A 21,577-nucleotide genomic window follows, 5' to 3' on the forward strand; every position below is an offset into this window, starting at 1 on the left:
GAGAAAACTAGAAGGAAAAGAGAGAGAAGAGAGAGAGAGAGAGAGAGAGAGAGAGAGAGGGGGAGGAGAGAGAGAGAAAGGGAGAGAAAGAGAGAGAGAGAGAGAGAACAATAAAGAAGGAATAAGGGAAGCTAAAAGGAAAAGAGAGAGAGAGAGAGAGAGAGAGAGAGAGAGAGAGAGAGAGAGAGAGGAGGAAGTAAGGGAAGCTAAAAGAAAACGAGAGAGAGAGAGAGAGAGAACGACACGATAGTATCAGAAGAAGTAAGAAAGACGAAAAGAAAACGAGAAAGAGAGAGAGAGAGAGAGAGAGAGAGAGAGAGAGAGAGAGAGAGAGAGAGAGAGAGAGGAGGGAAGTAAGGGAAACTAAAAGAAAACGAAAGAGAGAGAGAGAGAGAGAGAGAGAGAGAGAGAGAGATAGTAGAAGAAGTAGAGAGAGAGAGAGAGAGAGAGAGAGATAGTTAAGGCATGACAGTTTCCCCAGTGGCTTTGGGAGGACGACGTGTTGTTCTATTTATAATTATCCCTACTTGCGTCGTCTGTAGCTGGAGAGAGAGAGAGAGAGAGAGAGAGAGAGATGATGGAGGGGGGAGAGAGAGAAAGACACACACACATATGTACTGTATATATATATATATATATATATATATATATATATATATATATATATATATATATATATATATATATATATATATATATATAGAGAGAGAGAGAGAGAGAGAGAGAGAGAGAGAGAGAGAGAGAGAGAGAGAGAGAGAGAGAGAGAATGATTATGGAGGGGGACACACGCACATTTATATATATATATATATATATATATATATATATATATATATATATATATATATATATATATATATATATATAATATATATATAATAGATAGAGAGAGAGAGAGAGAGAGAGAGAGAGAGAGAGAGAGAGAGAGAGAGAGAGAGAGAGAATATGAAGACGGAAGTGAAGTGAGTCACAGAGCAGAAGAATGTGCCAACGACCTTCCTCGAGTGAGTTCACAATATTCATAAATAATAATGAATAACAATACTTTCTTGGGGGTGGCGGCGGAGGAGTCCGATGGCACCGGCAATCTATCACGCTCTTGAGCATAGCCCAGACCGGCAGGAGACGTAACAAAAAAAAGGAGAAAGAGAGAGATTATTATTACTGATAGATCTGTGTGAAGGTATTCATATAATTTTTTGTTGAATATTTTGTTTACATTTTTTAGTTATATAAAGAAGTTAAATTAAATTAAATACCTGTTTATTTTATCTATTACGTCTTCACAAAGTACCTCTAGAAGCGTCTAGATACTGTACTAGAGTATTGTACTAGAGTATAAAAGTTTAAGTAGTCTAGATTGAATAAGAATAAAAATATTAAATATTTTGTTTACATGTTTTGGTTATGTAATGAAGTTGAATTAAATTAAATACCTGTTTATTTTACCTATTACGTCTTCACAAAGTATACCTCTAGAAGCGTCTAGATACTTTACTAGAATATAAACAGTTTAAGTGGTCTAGACGGAATAAAAATAAAAACATAGAATAGCGCATAGAAAACGGGGAGCGGAACGTCATATCCATTTGACGGGTAACTTTAGAAAGAGGAGGCGTCGCCAGGCACACTCGGACCGGTAGTCAGGAAGACGAGAGAAAAGTCCAGAGACCTGCCGAGCTTTCTAGTGACAGCAGAAAGGAGTGGAGTGCTTATAGTAGTGGCCGCCGATAGTTCGTGGAGTGTTGGAGCGGTGTTAGCAGGCAGGCAGTGCCAATCCTCGCCCCTTGAATCGTGTTGGTGGTGGGCCTCGTCGTCTCTTTTTTGGGGATCGGCTCACTCCCACCAGGCGGCACCCATCCCAGAACGCTTATACACACGTTCTCTCTCTCTCTCTCTCTCTCTCTCTCTCTCTCTCTCTCTCTCTCTCTCGCACTCGGCTTTTTACATAAGGTAAGACTTTAATGGACGGTGCCCAAGTCCCGTAGGACTATTTCTGTGGAGAGAGAGAGAGAGAGAGAGAGAGAGAGAGAGAGAGAGAGAGAGAGAGATGAGTGTTTTGAGGATAATACGATTGTGAAATCAGCCATTTGGCTGATTGCGTTTGGGGAGGAATTGTTGTGTCGTGATAAATAGATAGACAAATAGGTAGGTATGTGGAGTGAGAGAGAGAGAGAGAGAGAGAGAGAGAGAGAGAGAGAGAGAGAGAGAGAGAGAGAGACTGGCACGATGAGTTAAGGTATGCTTCAGAATCTGAAGGCTGAAGGGAAGGTGTAGCAGATAAGTAGGCAGAGAAAAATCAAGGGAGAGAGAGAGAGAGAGAGAGAGAGAGAGAGAGAGAGAGAGAGAGAGAGAGAGAGAGAGAGAGAGAGAGAGAAAGCTCGGAAGGGAGAGGGGGAATCAGTCTTCGAGCCAGATGAGATAGGGGACCCGGAGGGAGAGAGGGAGAGAGGGAGGGGAGAGGGAGAGAGGGAGGTATATCGCTGCTTGGAATAGTGACATTTGCTGGGTCTAGTCGAACCCACCATCCCTCTTCCTCTCCTGTTCCTTTTCATCGAAATTTCTCTGACTCTTCTCGTAAAAAAAATTCCCGATTCGGTGTTGTTCTTCTCTTTCTCTCTCTCTCTCTCTCTCTCTCTCTCTCTCTCTCTCTCTCTCTCTGTCTGTCTCTCTCTGCTACTTCTACTTTTCCCCCTCGAGGACACACACACGCACAAGAAGTAAAGCCGTGACGAAATTCTGACCCCGGGCGAATGGTGGAAAATCATCTAGAACGCGATTTTGAGGGGGCGGTAACATGTGACCTGCTCCGGGGAATATTTTAAGTGTCTTTCGGGCCCCTCGTGGGAATCTATGGCGAATATCGAACCAGTTTAAAAAGTGATTCAAAGTGACTCGAAGTGCTTTCGATTGATTTCGCTAAAAAAACGTGGATCAGCTCTCAGTGCATTGCGTGTTGCAAATTAAAAAAAAATATCGAGACTAACCTCGCGAGGTGAATGTGAGGGGGGGAAAAATATGATCTAATTAAGGAGTACCGAGCGGTTCCTGCTGAAAATACCCCGAGTTGTGATGAAAGTTCTTTATCAGTAGCGTAGAAAAAATTAAAAGTCAAATATCTATTGCTTTTCGTATCTTCGGCGTCATATCCATTATTGGCAGCTAATCAGGGATATTCCTCCTCCTTCCACCCGTCCGAATGATGAATCCTAGTGACTTCGAGTATCTGTCCTGCGAAGCCAATCGAGAAGGGCACCTTGGCGATGTTCTGCAATGTTTCGTCCACGATTTCACCCTCAGGCAAGGCGCTGGGGAGGCCAAGATGCGGGAAGTGGAGAGGAAAATCGGCGGGGTTACGAGTGAGCTCTTCATCCTAAGAAAGCTCCTGCAGGATTTTCAGACTCGGGTGAACGACGACCACGACCTCATCATGAGACTCCAGCACGAGATCGAGGCCCTCCAGAGCAGAGTCAGGTCCATAGATTCTAAGCAGGCTGCTGCGGACACCCAGTGCGGCCATCTGAACTTGAGGATAGAGCAGCTGAGGGATCAGATCAGTCAGAACTGCGACGACACTCAGCAGAACGTCAGTCGACTTCTGAGTAGCTTCGCAAGGGTTCACCTCACCCGAGGGAGCGCCAGAAACGATAACCTGAACAATAACAACAGGGATTACAGACAGGACCACTCGCCCACAAACGATGTGAGCTGTAGTGCGAGATGGGGTCCCTCCCACGGCGCGAATTTTTCTTGCCACAGTGAAACTATGACAAATGCCATCAATTCCATGCCCCACCAGAACTCTGTAGCAGCCCCACCGGAAACCACATTCCCACACGCAGCGACAACAGATGTATCGAACGAAGAACGTTGCTTGAATGACGGCCATGACGCCATTACAGGTGGGCCGTCCACCGCCGTGCTACCCCGTCCTCTTTGTGATGGTCTGACCTCAGGAGAGGAAGGGTGTATGCATGAAATTTCTGAAGCCGTTTCTGAGAACGGTGCTCTGGCAGACAGTGGATGCTGCCAGGCACTTCAAGAAGTCAGTAACAGCAGTTTCATAAATAACGATTGCTCTCTGAGTAACGAAGTCATTTCAGACGAAACTACAAGCCATGATGCATCTCCTTCAGTGAATTTTGCTCCAGACGAGAATCTGAGGGAAGATGACAGTCATGGTGTCATTTCTGAAGTTCCTGAAAGTGTGAATGGAATTTATAAGGCCATGAACTCACATGAAACATGGCCTATGGAGGATGAGGTAAATGAAATTCATAAAGAAGAGACACTATCTCACAGTACCACTCAAGAAGAACTCCCATCAACATTTACACATTTACCAGATGATAAGGCTAATGAACATCACGAATCTCCCTACAATGTGATATCCCAAGAGAGGGGTGACCTTCCAAACTTCGAAATGCCTCAGACAACATCTCAATCACACAATGAACCTTCTATCAGTAAAATATCAGAAGAAACTTCTAACCCTTCAAGCATGGACTTACCTCCATCGACTGGGGAATGCTCCAGTGATATGATATCCCAAGAAAAAACTGAATCTTCAGCTGAGAAAACTCTAGTTACTAGTGAAACCATGAGCTCAGAGGCACCCAGTGTGCCAGATGGATCTGGGGTGTCACAGACGCCCATGAGAAAGAACAAACCCAAACGTCACAGAGGCAGAAAAAGGAAAGACTCACAGAGCACAGAGAACCAGTCTGCTCCAGGCAAAACAGAAGACTGCCCTGCAACCAGAACAGAAGAAGTCTGTAGTCATGATACTGTACAAGAAGTTCAGAGTCAAGAGTTGAGTCTTGAGCAGTGTTCACAAAATGAAAACATGACCTATGACTTGAGTCAGGAAGTTATGGTACAACAGCTCATAGGCAATGACACTTTAGATCAGTGTGAGGCTGAGCAACCATCTTCACAAGAAAGTGAGCAGGCAACAGAGGGTATGAGTGATAAGCAGCTAGTGGATCCCCAGCTAAGTAAGTTGCAGCCTGCGTGCGATGAATTCAAACCCCGCCAGAGCTTTGCTCCAGAAGGCGAAGGCGATGAGTTCGCTCCTGTACAGTGCACACAAGAAGTGCCTGACGACGAGAACGGCTCAGTGGCCGCGACGAAATTCACTCAGACAGAAAACAGACCAAGCAAGGGCCAGAGGTCCTTCAACCTGAAGGCAGACAGCGCCTCCCCACAGACAAGGCGCAGGGGGGCGTTCCACTCGGAAATCGACGACGACGAAATACCCGATTTAAGCGACATCGACTCCCTGACGGAGGAGGAGAAGAACGCAGGCAAGGGGAAGGCCACGCCCTGGGAGGAAAGGAAGGCCATAGAGATTAAGACTCCCTCGGGGGAAATCACGAACCTGCAGACGAAGAGGAAACCCAAGGTTACCGAGCGAAGGTTAGGGCCAAAAGTTCTGCTTTGGAAAGCAGATTTCGCTTCCTGCTTGTGAAAACGATGTTATTTTAGTCGTTCAGTATCATGGTAATTTGAAAAAGTAGATCGGTGCTTTTTTTTTATATACTATTTTGTGCTTTGACATTTAGAGACTTCAGTAATTTTTCACTCAAGACGAGCATTCAGCAGTCATAATAATAATCGGATTAGTCTCTTGCCGTTTGTGTATGTATGTATATATGTAAGTATATATATACATATATATATATATATATATATATATATATATATATATATATATATATATATATATATATATATATATATATATATATATATGTATGTATATATATATAGATATAGATATATATGTATATATAATATATATTTATTTTTTTTATTTATATCTATGTATATATATATATATATATATATATATATATATATATATATATATATATATATATATATATGCTATGAATTTACCGAATAGAAAAACATAACAGCTTTCGCAAAAATAAAACTCAACCGATCAGCCACAACGTATACGAAACCTCTTCCTGTAAAATACATAATAAAAAAAAAGAATAACTCAAACGCGAATAAACGTAAAATAAGAATATAGCAGACTACCAGAATACACGAAACAAGCAAAGCCACCTTGAGCGAGAATTCTATAATAACCTGATTCTGTCCAGTGGCTGGGAAAATCAGGGCTTGCCAAGTCTGGTTAACTTTGGTTGTTTGCCTGATTTTTGAAGTCGTTGCTTCGGGGTTATGTGAAAGATTCTTCTTATTGTCTTTATTGCTACAATTTTGTGAATGTGTGTACGTGCGTATGTTTTCTCTGTGTGTGTAACTGGGATGGAAGGTAAAGGTGGATGACGGGCTTTTGAAGTTGAGAAAGAATGATGTCAGGTGCGGTTTGTACTTGTGTTGGAAGCTGGTATGAAAGGTGGAGCTAGATACACAGATGTATGCATGTAGACATAAAATATATGTGTATGTATACATGTATATGTATAAAATATATATGTATGTATCTATGCATATATATAATTGTATATATGTATATATATACATAAAATATATATATATGTATACATATATATATATATATATATATATATATAATTGCTACTAAATCACCTATTTTATATATAAGAAAACTTCTGGAATGTGTAATTGTCGAAAGACAAGAACAGGTGACGGAGTTATGAGCCAAATTCTGTCCCTTTGTGGTAAGGAAGGATTGTAATCAGGGATCTGACTAAAATATTCAAATTAGATGTCATCGAGGGAATGTGTACAAGTCATTAGAAAAGGATTTTTTTGTCTCGTGTGTGTATATATATGTATATGTATATATATATATATATATATATATATATATATATATATATATATATATATATATATATATATATATATATATATATATACATATATATATAAATATATATATGTATATGTATATGTATATATATATATATATATATATATATATATATATATATATATATATATATATATATATATATATATATATATTAATTTCATACACGCATTGCACCACTCACCTATTTATCATCCATCCATAATCTTCATTTCAACACCTTGATATCCAACCAAATTCACGGGCTGCCCTTGGTCGTAATGTCGCGCTGGCATAAGGAATCCTTCATCTAATCCAACTAGAGAACCTCTGTCAGATTCCTCCAGTCCTATATTGTTTCTGAGGCCGATAATCATCCCCAGATAATCCTAGAGTGATTACAGTTGTTTTGACCCACATACTGTAGGTCCTGACCTACAAAGTTCCCAAGAGCCGGAGTTGGCTATGTAACGGCCCATCTTATAATACTTTCAGATGTAACAGTACATTTTTGAGTGCCTCACAGTAAAGTGAAATTTGGTCGACCTCTGATCGTCACATATCACAAACATTCTATATAAAATTCTAGATTTGTTGGTAACACTGAATTGTACTGTAGTGTGGGCCCACTGACAGTTCTTTCTGGCTGTAAGAGAAAACACTGGCCTAGACAGTGCCACTGATCAGTCATCTGTTTACCAATTCTGTAGAGAGCAGTTGTTAATATTTATAGTTTCGTTATGTGATCTTACTGTTTAAGAACTTTGACATAAGAGATATCAGAAATTGTATTTATTATCCTAACATGCAATAGTCAATTACTATTTCATAAACTAGTGTATTTTGTCCTTAAACTCAGAGAACAGAGTTAGCTAGACACACGGAAAACGTGAATTCCACATCATAGATAAAATAGAATTAATTTGTTTCTGTTTTTTTTATTTATATTTCTAAGGTGTAGTGTTTTCATTAAGAGTCCTGAATCATTGAATAATCTTTCTTCTGCATTATCCCACCTATGTGAATAGGGGAATGAATATCTCATTTCTGAAATCGTGCACATTATCAATGCTATTAATGTATCCATAATAAAAAATAACGGTACTTTATCCAAAAATATCGTTTCTTATACTGGAACAAATGAACACAATGTCCTCAGGCAGGATCACTGATTGCTCTAGAACCTCTCTCTTTATTTATAAGTTTTTCTCTGTTCTTCTTCTTCTTCTTCTTCTTTCCAGAATGGAGGCGAAAGAAGAAGAGCAGAAGGACGATGTGGTGGGCATGTGCGCCAACTGCGGCAACCTGGCCAAGCTCAGGTGCGGGAACTGTCGTCAGGCCTTCTACTGCAAGAAGGAGTGTCAGAAGGATCACTGGAAGACGGGACACAAGGACCAGTGTCGACCTTACCAGGTAAGTTGTTGGGGGTGGGAGTCTGTAGCCTCGTCCCAGAGCGGCTGACTGTGTTTATAATAGCAACAAGAGCCTGTGAGAACGACTGTGCTGCAGTCTGAGAGGGCGACTTGTGACTGGAAGAATGAACACCTCTCTGACAAACGTTCTGAGCTGTAGCTTAACAGGACGACTGTGGCTTGGATGAAGGGACGTTTCTTCCATAAACCTTATGTTATTATGATTATCCATAATCCTCTTTCAATAACAATGGGTGGAACCGGAGAAAAACAAAGCAATCGTTAATACCAAGGTTTCAGTCTTAAGCTGCTGAATCAACGATTAACCTTTTTGTGCACAAACCTTCTAGAATAGTAGCGTGTGGGTGTGTGTGTTCCCTTGAAGCTACAAGAGCCAAGTCTCATCTTATCTTTCCCTTGAAGGCTTGGGGGAAAATAATTAAGAAAATTATAATATTTTCTGAAATATCTATATATTCAGTACTGAAGTGGACATTGCACTATATACTGCTCCCCAAACTATACAATTTCTAATTTCTTTATATAGGTAACAAAGTCCTCCATTCAAGAAGCACTGTATAGAAGTTTAATCATTTTATAGGACATTGTTCTAACTATCCCCACAAGCAGTAAAATTCCTAATCTCTAGAGGAGCTGTATTCTCCCCTTCAAGAAGCACTTTATACAAGTTTTATGGGACATTGCTCTATACACTAACTCCCTTATGCAATTCCCTTTTAGAGGCACTGTATTCTACCCTAATAAAGTTTTACTGGACATTGCTCTAAACACTATCCCTCTAAATATGCAATTCCTAACCTTTGGAGGCAATGTATTCTCCCCTTCAAGAAGCACTTAATAGAAGTTTCATAGATACCCTCAATTTACCTATAAGCTCCCACTCTCAAACCTCTGATTTATCACAGGTGCTACAGAGTCCCGAATTGGGCAGGTACATGGTAGCGTCCCGCGACCTGAAGGCTGGAGACGTGATATTGAAGGAGGACCCAATTGTCGTGGGGCCAAAACAGATCACCGAACCCATCTGCCTGGGTTGCTACAAGAGGGTAGATGGGTCCTACAGGTGGGTATTTATATTTATATATATACTTTTCTAAAAATTAGTAAGATTTCATCTGTAGTTTTAGGTGAACTGAGGTTTGACACTTTCCTCAAAATCAATGGAAATGATCAATCTATGCTCTTCTTTCTCCATCCCCATAGGTGCCAAAAATGCCACTGGCCCCTGTGCGGTCCACAGTGTGAAAGGTCACCTGACCACTTGCCCGAGTGTGTAGTGGGAGCGGAAATTGGGTCGCCGATTGAAATTACCAATTTCGAAGAGCCGAACCATTTTTATGAGGTCGTCTTTCCCCTCAGGTGAGTTTTGGATATTTTTTGCAGTCTCAGAGGTGTGAATCTTTTCTCTGAAGATTTATGGGTTAATGAGATTGGAGATAGGAATTGTGGATGGGCTTAGTTACTTGAATGATATTCCTGAGTGTGCCACTATACTGCTAGTAGCTTTGATCACCCTATACATGGTGATATAATATGTTCCTTGGTTTAAATCTTAGTATCTTACTATCTGCAACATTTATAGTATCATCTCTCTTGCTTGCTTAGAGCAATCACTCTTTCACAGCTTCTCACGCCTGTCTCTTTCTGCTCATATCTTTAAAATTCTTTTCTGATGCTTAACTACGCCATGGCTTCACTCTTTCTCTGACAGGTGCCTGGCCCTCAAGAAGAAGTCACCAAGGAAGTACGAGCAAATCTTAGCACTGGACAGCCATTATGAAGACAGGAAGGGAACCCATGTCTACATGGAAAATCAGAAGAGCATTGTCAACATGCTCCGCAACTACTTCTTCCTCCAGCAGTTCCCAATCGAGGACATAGACAGCTCCGAAAAGTCGATACACAACGTGACGGGTATCATAGATGTGAACGCCCTCGAAATCAGACTGCCCGAGTCAGAAATCCTGGGCCTGTATCCAAATTTTGCCATGATGGAGCATTCTTGCACTCCCAACACAAAGCATACCTTCACAGACAGCCGCCAAGTCGTTCTGAAGGCGGCTGTTGACATCAAAGCTGGAGAACACCTCAGTACAATGTACACCCACATCCTCTGGGGCACGCTTGCTCGAAGAGATCACCTGAAGCACAGCAAATACTTCATGTGCACTTGCTTCAGATGCTCTGACCCAACTGAACTGGGCACGAACTTCTCAACACTCCGCTGCAAGAGCTGCACCAACGGCTTCATGCTCTCCGCAGCGCCTCTCGACGAGCTAGCAGACTGGATATGTACTTCCTGTAACGCAACCATCAAGAGTGCAGAAGTCACTGGCATTAACCTGAAGTTAGGTGAAGAAGTCGAGACCACTTTGGCAGCGCCTACCGTACCACTCCTCGAGGAACTTCTACAGAAGCACGCTAAGACCACAGTCCATCCAAATCATTTCCACTTGTTTGCAACTCGGCACACCCTCCTGCAGATGTATGGCAGAGACCCTGCGTATGCCAACGAAGACTACATGAAGAAGAAAGAGAGGATGTGCCAAGACTTCCTGAAGGTTTGCACCGCTCTCGATCCAGGCATGTCGAGATTAGCACCGTACGCAGGCGTTGCTCTGTACGAATACCACTTGGCTGTGCTCTCTCGCACCCGGCATGACCAAGACGCACGTCAGACTGACCCTGCGGCACTGAAGAAGGACGTTGAAACAGCTAAAGCTCTCCTGCAACAATGCATAAAGGTACTACAAGAAGAACCCAAGGATCAGCCAGAGGGTCAACTATGTCAGGTGGCTCAGCAGAATCTCATAGAACTGAGACAATGGGAAGCCAACCTCTTCTCGTCTTGATCTCCACTTGCGTCCTTCAGTGAGAGTCGGCAGTCTGCTAAATGACCCCTAGAGCAAGATAATGCAGAATATAACCTAGCTCCAGACATTCTATTGGAGATGGGTGTCTTCCTTATTGTGGCAACTGGTTTGCGCATGGGTACCTTCCAAATTGCATATTTGTCCCCAGAAGTTCCAACATTTAGCTCTACCCCTGGATGGCCCCGGTTTCAGAGATACGTGCTACTGGCAAGTGAAACCTTGTTTTGTCTTGATGTTCGTCGTCTGCCGCTGGATTAACGGCTCTTTCTCGAGATGTTGCAGAGTTCTGTTGAGGGTTTTGTTGCAAAAATGGGAAGATTCATATGTGAGTGGAGAAGCATCCCTTGGTCTGTGAATATATTTGGGAAAAGTCTTGTAAATATATGTAGGTCATAGAGATATGCAGCCATACTTCAGTGATATAATGCTCTCTTTTTTTACAGTCATTTTACATTTCTAATTGCTCAGAAACTTTTTTGTTTTTGTCTGTATAAAGTGAAGATAAGAAGATATGTTTGTTGCATCAGCTCACAATTTATGTATTTCAATTTTTCAATTCATGGGAATCAGTGAATGAAAGTGAATATCTTTGCATATCTCCAGCCATGCGAATATCCACAGTTTTTAATTTCTTTTTATTTTTTTTCTTGGTCAGTGATTGCTGTGTGTTACCTTGTTGATTTTTCTCTTTCTTTTGTTAAGAGTAGTAAATGTACCGTGTAAAAGATGTTTTTATTTATCCGGTTGCATATATTTCCCAGAGTGACAAGAACTGAGATGAAAATATAGTTTCACACGAGAGACTGTAGAAATTATATGAAATAACTTGCTCGAAAAAGTCTGGAGATTAGAAATTCTATGAAAGACCTTGTCCCACAGTCTTGTGCCTAGGAATTCTATGAAAGATCTTGCTTGAAAAAGTCTAGAGACTAGAAATTCTATGAGGGACCTCGTCCCAGTCTAGTGACTAGGAATTCTATGAAAGATCTTGCTCAGATAAAGTCTAGAGACTGTAGAAGTTCTATAAGGGCCTTGCTCTAAGTAAAATCTATACAAGAGTCACTGTAGAGTTCAATTGCCTCACTGTAACTTGTAACTCAGTTCAGTGACCCAGAAGCCAAGAGGTTCCTGTCAATCAGGATGTGAGGATTTCCAAATAAAGTCCAACAAGTCCTACAAAGTCTCAGTTGCACCTGAGACAGAATCATTCCTCCTAAGTCCAGGTCACTTCCAGTAATGTTCCAGGCAGTTTCCAGGCTTTCAATTGGTCAAGTACCCTGTATGCTTTCTGAAACATTCAAATAACTTTCAGTTAACTCAGGGGCAAAACCACTTGAGGTATTCCAGTTCCTCAGGCTCTGATCTCAGTGGCGTGAGGTTACCACCTGATAAAAATCTTACAATGAGTTGGCTGAAGAGAGTCCAGTGGTCCATACCATGCCTTGAACACTCCTCAGGTCCTTATGCAATAATTTTATTGCAGTAAATTCCTTGTTTAGAGTTACATAAATCTATGTATATATACACACATATGTTTTATATATATATATATATATATATATATATATATATATATATATATATATATATATATATATATATATATATATTTATATATTGAACAATTATTGTCACTTGTTTAGGTATTGTAGTTACATAATACGAGAGAGAGAGAGAGAGAGAGAGAGAGAGAGAGAGGGTTTCTCAGGGATGAGAAATGGCTATTTCCTGTCTTCAACACGTGTTTCTATTTATAGAAGATTATATTATATATATATATATATATATATATATATATATATATATATATATATATATATATATATATATGCAAAAGGTATTTCCTCTATGTAAGACGCTATTCAAATTTATAATCATATACACTAATGCTCCATGAACAAGAGGACAGTCTTATAATGAGAGAGAGAGAGAGAGAGAGAGAGAGAGAGAGAGAGAGAGAGAGAGAGAGAGAGAGAGAGCATACAACCATCCCCTCGTCAACTTGGCGCTGAAATAGAATAGATTTAATGAGCGCAAAAATAGTAAAGCCAGCGGCCACGCTACTTGACCGTTCTCCTACACCGACAAAGGCCCCTCGTTTCGTCATATTCCAGACGTTATAAATGTCTATAACGTCAGGGGTTCGCTTTAGGATAACGTAAAGTTAACGAAGATATCGCCGTTTTGATAAATCTGTGATGTTCGTTGCTGTACGATATTTATTTTTTTCGAGTTGTATTTTTGTGCCAAGAATATGAGCGCTGCCTGACGTACGATTCAAAGGCTGTCGGTCTAGCGATTTGGAAATCGTTATTATGTATATAAAATGCTTATTATTTACTCTAATTATGATTTATAGCCTATTACGCTCATGTAGCGTTGTAGAGTCGCTGTGATATCCGTTTCCGTACGAATATTTGCCTATACAGCGAGCGAGTGCCAAGTCAGCCCGCGCTGCCAGGCGTACGACCCAAGGGAAAACAATCTTGGCACGGGTCCCGGGGCATTGCACGGAGCGTTACAGAGGGCACGCGAACGTGAGAGAGAGAGAGAGAGAGAGAGAGAGAGAGAGAGAGAGAGAGAGAGAGAGAGAGATGAGGAACAGCTGAGGGTTAGTGGTGGGGGTGAGAGAGAATGAGGGGGAGAGAGAGAGAGAGAGAGAGAGAGAGAAAGGTAGCAGAGGGCGCCACGTGTGGAGATGGTCTGTCTCTGACCATCTCCCGTCGTCTGCTGTTGTACGTGCCTGTGTGTGTGTGTCTGTTGGGGGAATACGCCCTTCGAGAATCGTCTGTTAAAGAAAAGTAAGTCGTTTCAACACTGCTCTTCGAGTATTCTTGAATATTCTTCATCAAAGCTTTATTCAGACTTCTAGAATACCAGAAGGAACTCATTCATCTCTGAAAAAGTGTTACAAAGTGCTCCAGAAAAGTTCTTACCTTCAATACTCTTTAGAATTCCTTTCCTTAAACTTCTAGAATACCACTTCATCTCTGAAAAAAGTGCTGTAAAGTGCTCCAGAAAATCTGCTTCACTGAAGTATTCTCTAATATTCTTCTAGAATACCAGAAGGAACTTACTGATCACTGAAAAATATTACAGAAAAGTGAGTTATTTCAACGCTTTCTTCTTCAAGTATTCTTTAAAATATTCTTCATCAAAGCTTGATTCAATCTTCTAGAACACCAGAAGCAACTTATTAATCTCTGAGAAAGTGTTGTCAAGTGTTCCCGTAACTTTTTAGAAGAGTTTGTGGCACCTCCCCCCCAAAAAAGGGGGGTGGAGGACGTGCGGTCATAGCAAACAAAGGAGTGGTGGTGGGGCTGACTGATTGGTGTCACTGGGTAGATATCCAGAAATACCCACAAATGCCCAGAAATACCCAGAGATACCAAGAAATACCCACAAACGCCCAGAAATACCCAGAGATACCAAGAAATACCCACAAACACCCAGAAATACCCAGAGATACCAAGAAATACCCACATTTACCCAGAAATACCCAGAGAGACCAAGAAATACCCACAAACACCCAGAAATGCCAGAGATACCAAGAAATACCCAGAGATACCAAGAAATACCCACAAATACCCACAAATACCCAGCGAGACCAAGAAATACCCACAAATAACCAGAAATACCCACATATACCAAGAAATCCCCACAAATGCCCAGAAATACCCACACATACCAAGAAATACACTCAAATGCCCAGAAATACCCAGAGATAAAAAGAAATGCCCATAAATGCCCAGAAATATATACATATATATGTATACAATATTTATATGTCATTATTTACCCTAAAATCATTATAAATCAAATAAATAGGTTAAATTGCTCTAAAATCATTATAACTCAAATAGATATGAAAGTGATTAGACTAATATTATCAAATCCAAGGCGGTATGAAAATTGATGTAAGCTAATTTAATGATAATTGTGAATGTTTGTAAATAATAATAATAATAATAATAATAATAATAATAATAATAATAATAATAATAATAATAATAATAATAATAATTACTCTTCCCTGGTTCGTATCAAGTGCCGCATTTATTATTATTATTATCACTATTATTATTATTATTATTATTATTATTATTACTATTATTATTACTATTATTATTAATCTAGAATTCCGTCAATATATTAGTTATTGCTTTATCTTGAAGATAATAATAATAATAATAATAATAATAATAATAATAATAATAATAATAATAATAATAATAATAATAATAATAATAATAATTGGAAATAAAATTCAGAAATGAACATAGTTTTTCATATTAAAAAACAACAATCACAGTAAAAACACCCATCTATTTATCTATTACCTTTTTCTCACCTCAGGCATGGGTGGGCCATCCAGCGCGGGCGAGGGTGGGAAAGGTGAGTGCGCCTCCTGCGGGCGGCCGGCAGAGACCAAGTGCACGGGATGCCGAAATGTTTACTACTGTGGGCGTGAGTGCCAGAAGAAGGGGTGGCCCAATCATAAGGACGTCTGCAGACCGTTCACTGTTAAGTTTCGCTTGTGTCTCTCTGTTGGTGTCTGCGTGTCTGTGTCTGATTGTGTCTATTTGTGTTTTCAGTGTCTGTGCTAAGACATGTTATATATATATATATGTATGTATATATATATTTACTATTAATTTCTTTCTTTTCGTAGTGCTAACTAAGGCCTATCTAATATTGCTCACGCTGATTCCAGCTGAATCCTATTAACAGCCATAAATATGAGTGTCAATAATCATAATGAAAATAAATTAACAATTTAGTATAAATAATTCATGTATTTTACTGTGCTTGTCCTCATACCATCAGATCAGCAAGAACCAGAAGTGCGGGAGGCACCTTGTGGCTTCGCGCGACCTAGAGGTCGACGACCTCATCGTCACGGAGGCGCCCTTGGTCCTCGGCCCAAAGCAGGACACCGAGCCTGTTTGCCTGGGATGCTACAAGAGGATCTCTGGGAATTACAGGTAAGATACGGGTCAATGGTATGTTCGCGTAGTGGGGGACCACTGTATGTATATATATATCTAAAGATGTACAAGATGATCTCATGATTTTACAGGTTAATTACAGGTATGGGGATATTTGTATAGTATGAGATTATACAAACATATATATATAAACTATATTTTACAGGTTAATTACAAGTATATATTTGTATAGTATGAGATTATATAAACATATATATATAAACTATATATATATATTTATATATATATACATACATATATATCTCTATTCACACAAGCATCCCTATGTGAATATTACATATACGCACATAAAAACGCTGACAAACTGATATAACTTCATGGGGTCACTCTCAGATGTTCGCGATGCACGTGGCCCATGTGCGGGCCGAAATGTGAATCTTCGCCTGAACATCAGCCCGAATGTGATGTGACGAGAGCTGCCAGTCTGAACATCCCTCTAGATGATGTGGATTCCCCGAATCACCTTTATGAAGTCATCACTGTTCTCAGGTGAGTCTGCATTTCTGTCTCTCAGTCTTCCAGTTGACCTAAGTGTGATGGAGTTAAAGCTAGCTAGGCTATGCTTTCTTTAATAGAGTGAAATCTAGCTAGGCTATACTTTCTCTAATGGAGTAAAATCTAGGTAGACCACTATCTTCAATAAAGTGAAAGTATACTTTTTCTTGAAAGGATGCACTTTCTTTAAAATCTAGGTAGGTTATGCTTTCTTTAATGAAGTGAAAGTTAGCTAGGCTATGTTTTCTTTAACAGAGTGAAATCTAGCTAGGCTTTGCTCCTCTGGAGTGGCTGATTTAGAAGTGTGTGTACATTACAGCAAAATATGTCTTCTCTAGAGATTTCAAATACACTAGAGTGTATTTGACGAGGAAAACTCGGCCAGGTGTCAGATTTGTGCATTAGGAAAAATTATCATTTATAATATAATTTGTATATACATATAGATTATTGACCATTTAATATTAATTTTCTCCTCAGGCTCTCGAATAATCATGTTAACAAGGTCACCTATATGTCAGACATAAATAAACAGTATTTTTGTCGTGTGCAGAATATGCACGATTCAGATATATATGAATAAAACTTATTATTTTACTTATCACTTTTTACTTGTGTTTCCTTGCTGTTTAGTGCATCAAATCCTGAAGCTGAGAATGTTTAAAGAATTCTGAAGTACTTTTTACCATCACAACACCTGATTCCATTAATTCTTCTTAATTCACTATTTTTTTTTTGACAAATGAAAATTGTACCACCTTCTTGTGACTTCAGATTCAGGAACTTTTATTATCAGTTATTTCTTTTGTAGCACTTGCTTTCCTTTCTTTATTCCTGTATTCTTTCAATGACACATTCCACAGTTTGGGAAACCTTTCATGTTGCAGTGTTAAAAGCAATGTTTTGAGCTCTCTTCCCACTTGTTATTTTGACTGGATGACATTTGGAGGCAGCATTCGAGCTGGAAAAATCAGTTTCATTGAACAAATCCACCTAGAGCGGTCTTAAAGAGAGCTCAAAGCCACGAGCACACTGAAGCACTTGTCAGGCAAAAACTACCCTACTTCTGTTTACACTTTCTGGAGAGCTTTGAACAGAGCTATTCTAACTAATAGATCTAAGGTGCACGTACCATATTGTTTAGTGGTAAGGTACCGTTATGTAAGTCAAGTCTGGGAATAATGTCAGACCTTTTATTTGAGTTTTTTTTGTTCAGATTCGGTTAATTTCTTGTTTTATATATTTTTTTTTAATTTCAGCCCCTATGCCAGAAAAAGATTGTCTTGCCACTGGCCAAGACTCCCAGCAAAGAGTTGGAACCAAATGCTAACTTTCTCACAAGTAATTGTTGCTTTCATTCCAGGTGATTCCAAACACTCACTCTCTCACAAGTAATTGTTGCTTCCATCCCAGGTGAATCCAAATACTCACTTTCTCACAAGTAATTGTTGCCTCTGCTCCAGGTGAATCCAAATACTCAGCTTCTCCTCACCAGGAATCGCTTCTTTCTGCTCCAGGTGTCTCGTGTTGGCCGGAAAAGAACCAAAGCGCTGGAAGGCCGCTACTGAGAGGCTGAACAACCGGTACTTGAAGACAGCTGGGATGCCACAGTACTACCACAACGAGGAACACGTGGTTCAGGTTCTCAAGCACAAGTTCAAATTGGAGGAATACCCAGACATTGATGCGTCAGAGGCATCGATTCAGAATGTGAGAGATGCTGTTTATTGGTTATGCTATTTGACTTTACCCACACATATACATATCAGAAACTTGTGAAAGAGGTAGGAAATGGAAGTAAATCTTAGCAAGATTAAGTTTATGAGAGTAAATCAAGTTCAGAATGCTGGATTAAGGGTGGTTGAAGAAATAGAAAGTCCAATTTTATTAGGTTTTTGGGTGCAGATGTTACAGAACAGGTGAAAAATTGTATAAGTGAAATGATGCTAGTTCTTGTATATTTAAGCCTTAGTAAGGATTAAATATGCTCTAAAGGATTTTTTTTCAACTATCCATTTAGGAATAATCATCAATTTGACTTGTCTTACACAAACCATTTTTATTCTCTTACTGTGCTTTTGTTTTGGGTACATCAGTATCTTCTCCCATGTTCCTCCAGGCCCTTGGTTTATTGCAATTCAACAATGTGCCTACAAAGACAGCCTATGCAGAAGTGCAAGCAATATACCCCATGGCTTCTCTGGCGAGTCACTCCTGTGTTCCAAACACCAAACCCATTTTCAAGGTAAGAGTTGGGGCGTGTCCACATTGCAGTAAAAGACATCAAAGACATGTCTGCAACTATTCGTCTCCATTCCACAGACAAGTTGAAAACAAGTCAATGCCTGTAAGTGGAGAAAGAGCCTTTGGCAAATGCTGGATAATCAAACAAAGCACTGTGCAGAATTACCAAAAAGTTATTGATTTGTATTCAACATGTTTGTGATGTGTGTGTGATAAGTTGCTGACATGACTGTTTTATGACATGTTTTACTACAGTGTGGATGCAGTTTTAATCTGATCTCCAGTTCTGAATCTGTCTCAGGATAACAAAATGGACAGATGTTCTCACCTAGTGCAAATCAATTAAAAAATACCCTTCCACTTTCCGTCAGGATGGCAAGCTAACACTGCGGGCATCAGATCCCATCAAACGGGGAGAACCCATAACGTCCATTTACGCCGACATTCTCTGGGGCACAAGAGCCCGCAGGGACTATCTTTGGCAAACAAGGCTCTTCTGCTGTACCTGTAGGCGCTGTCGCGACCCCACAGAACTCAACACCTACTTCTCCGCTCTCATTTGCCGGAAGTGCACCAAAATAATGTTGCCAATTGACCCACTGTCTGAATATGCCCCTTGGGCTTGTGGGGAATGTTCAAATGAGGTATGTAGAGTAAGGCTAACTGTTTGTTTCTCTCTTTTATCGTTAGTCGTGGTTATTGAGACTGGGAGTATTTCTTTCAAGTTCTGCTTTGCCCTGCTCCCTGTGGTATTGACTTTTGATATATTTGCAGACATATAGTAGAAATAGTAATGGTCTATATGCAGATCAGTCAAACTGACTGTACACCATATGCAGACATAGTAATAATCTACTTTCTACAGCAGATCAGTTATATTGACTGAGCACCATAATCAACTGAATACAATTTTTTCAAGATGAACTTTAATACCCATTCTTGTAACCCAACAGATGAGCATAGAGGAAGCATTGCGGACAACCCTAGCCCTGGGAGCAGCCGTGGAGATAGCCCTAGCCACCCCTACAATAGAGACGTTAGAAGCTCTTCAGAGCGAATGGCTACCGAGAGTCCATCCAAACCACTACCATCTCCACGCGGTCAAACACTCGCTCCTCCAGCTCTATGGTCGCTCCAAGGAGAAAGCCGACCAGGAGGAGAAAGACGCGGCTCACTGGATAGAGATCGCCAAGAAGGAGAAGGCGTGCAAGGAGTTCCTGACCGTGTGCTCCCGCCTGGATCCTTCGACGTCGCACACCATACCCTTTGTGGGACTCACCTTCTATGAGCACCACAAGACGATTCTCCAGAATTCTCAGCGGCTCTTCTCGCAGGCAAAACTCACGACCCAGCAGCTGAAGAAGAGGATGCTGCTCTCGAAGGCTTTGCTGAAGAAGGCCATGGAGATTTTCAAACACGAGGCGGAGGACACGCCCGAGGGACAACTCTACATTACCTGCGAGGAGGAGGTCATCCATATTGGGAAGTGGATGCTGGCTGTTGGGCTCATATAAGAGAGTAGTGTTCTGACCGAGTGAAAGTAGGAAGTGAAAGTGCCAGAGAGGGTCTTTTAACTTTAAGGGATTTCTAAACTGAATGAAGGAAAAGAAATTGTGTGAGAGTTTTCAATAAAGTAATTGAATCGATTTGAACGAAAAATGTACATTGGCGAATCAAGAAAAATCTGGTAATAGCAAAAGCTTAGACGCTATCTTTTTGAGTGGAATGGAGCAGATAAATGAATGAAACACTTCACACATGTGTGTATCATATCTAAAATGTAATTTTGCTATCAGATGAGTTTTCACAAAATTACATCAAGATTGATAATCTGAATATGACAGTCTGCATGTGTCTAAAGCAATGACACTAGAAATTAAGTCAATTATTGAATAAGATAAGCATTAGAGAATTTATCATTAGAGTATCATGGTAATATTAAACTTCGATAAAGAATAATTTAGGACAGTTTTATGGTGAATTTGAAGTTTAAGTTCTCAAGGTTAAGTAAAAATTTGACAAAAGTAGTTGTAACATCATGGAGCTTGGAAAACATGGCAAAAATGTAAAGTTACGTCGTGATTTGAACATGCCATTAATTTATCAAATATAATTTCACTTCCAAGACATTCTGTAATTGTGAAATAATGTATTAAAGTAGAATTTTTTTCTAAACATAGCAACTATTAGTAACTTTGCCCGATAAAAATGAATTATTTTTGTCATCATTAGGATTATATTTATTAAAGGCCAAGTAGAAATTGTAAGGATTTCTTTCATTTTGTCCGTACTTACTCCTATGCACTGGTAGCACAAAACCTTGATCCTGTATGAACCAGGTGCACCTGTCTGAGTGTTGGGCATTGGTACTGTCAGATGCATTTGTTACCTAAGGTGACAAATCTGGGCTAATGAAAACATTGGCTCTACAAGTCTGTACTGCCTTGCTGTACGAGTCTGTACTACTTCCAGGTTGTTCACAAGGACAGATACACCTCTTTGTTAGGGATGACAGAAATGGTAGATAGAGTCTGTACATAGATCACCGGTAGCCTAAAAGAAGCCAAAAATTTTAGCTATAGAACTCTGAAGTGCCACTCGAAACCTGTTTGAAACAATCGAGTGTCTCTTACCGCGTGTGTCAGATGACCTCAACCAGAAAAATTTTTTGCTGCATTGGTTCCACTAGAATCCGCCACTATGGAGCACTGTGACACTGTACAGATATTCAGC

The 21,577-nt window shown here is 40.0% G+C and overlaps 2 protein-coding genes across 2 annotated transcripts; both read left to right on the forward strand.

Annotated features, from left to right (window-relative positions):
* Positions 1-2,402: 2,402 nt before the first annotated feature.
* Positions 2,403-11,821, forward strand: LOC136830130 (uncharacterized). Its single transcript, XM_067089322.1, has 5 exons — positions 2,403-5,418; positions 8,032-8,203; positions 9,129-9,286; positions 9,427-9,582; positions 9,935-11,821. The coding sequence occupies exons 1-5, from the start codon at positions 3,200-3,202 to the stop codon at positions 11,073-11,075; spliced, it is 3,846 nt and encodes a 1,281-aa protein (XP_066945423.1). The 5' UTR covers positions 2,403-3,199; the 3' UTR covers positions 11,076-11,821.
* A 1,763-nt stretch (positions 11,822-13,584) lies between these two features.
* Positions 13,585-21,111, forward strand: LOC136830131 (SET domain-containing protein SmydA-8-like). Its single transcript, XM_067089323.1, has 8 exons — positions 13,585-13,897; positions 15,453-15,619; positions 15,924-16,081; positions 16,439-16,594; positions 18,118-18,310; positions 18,720-18,845; positions 19,216-19,488; positions 19,798-21,111. The coding sequence occupies exons 2-8, from the start codon at positions 15,455-15,457 to the stop codon at positions 20,356-20,358; spliced, it is 1,632 nt and encodes a 543-aa protein (XP_066945424.1). The 5' UTR covers positions 13,585-13,897; positions 15,453-15,454; the 3' UTR covers positions 20,359-21,111.
* The last annotated feature ends 466 nt before the right edge of the window (positions 21,112-21,577 follow it).

The sequence above is a fragment of the Macrobrachium rosenbergii genome, chromosome 46 (assembly GCF_040412425.1).
Source record: "Macrobrachium rosenbergii isolate ZJJX-2024 chromosome 46, ASM4041242v1, whole genome shotgun sequence".
Classification (NCBI taxonomy): Eukaryota; Metazoa; Arthropoda; class Malacostraca; order Decapoda; family Palaemonidae; genus Macrobrachium; species Macrobrachium rosenbergii.

What these genes read in the sequence shown, in the direction of transcription:
- LOC136830130 (XM_067089322.1), top strand. Translation starts at nt 3,200, where the DNA reads ATGATGAATCCTAGTGACTTCGAGTATCTGTCCTGCGAAGCCAATCGA. An exon ending in ACCAGTGTCGACCTTACCAG is followed by an intron (nt 8,204 to 9,128) that starts GTAAGTTGTTGG and finishes GATTTATCACAG; the next exon opens with GTGCTACAGAGTCCCGAATT. An exon ending in GAGGTCGTCTTTCCCCTCAG is followed by an intron (nt 9,583 to 9,934) that starts GTGAGTTTTGGA and finishes TTTCTCTGACAG; the next exon opens with GTGCCTGGCCCTCAAGAAGA.
- LOC136830131 (XM_067089323.1), top strand. Translation starts at nt 15,455, where the DNA reads ATGGGTGGGCCATCCAGCGCGGGCGAGGGTGGGAAAGGTGAGTGCGCC. An exon ending in AGGATCTCTGGGAATTACAG is followed by an intron (nt 16,082 to 16,438) that starts GTAAGATACGGG and finishes GGTCACTCTCAG; the next exon opens with ATGTTCGCGATGCACGTGGC. An exon ending in GAAGTCATCACTGTTCTCAG is followed by an intron (nt 16,595 to 18,117) that starts GTGAGTCTGCAT and finishes TTTCTGCTCCAG; the next exon opens with GTGTCTCGTGTTGGCCGGAA.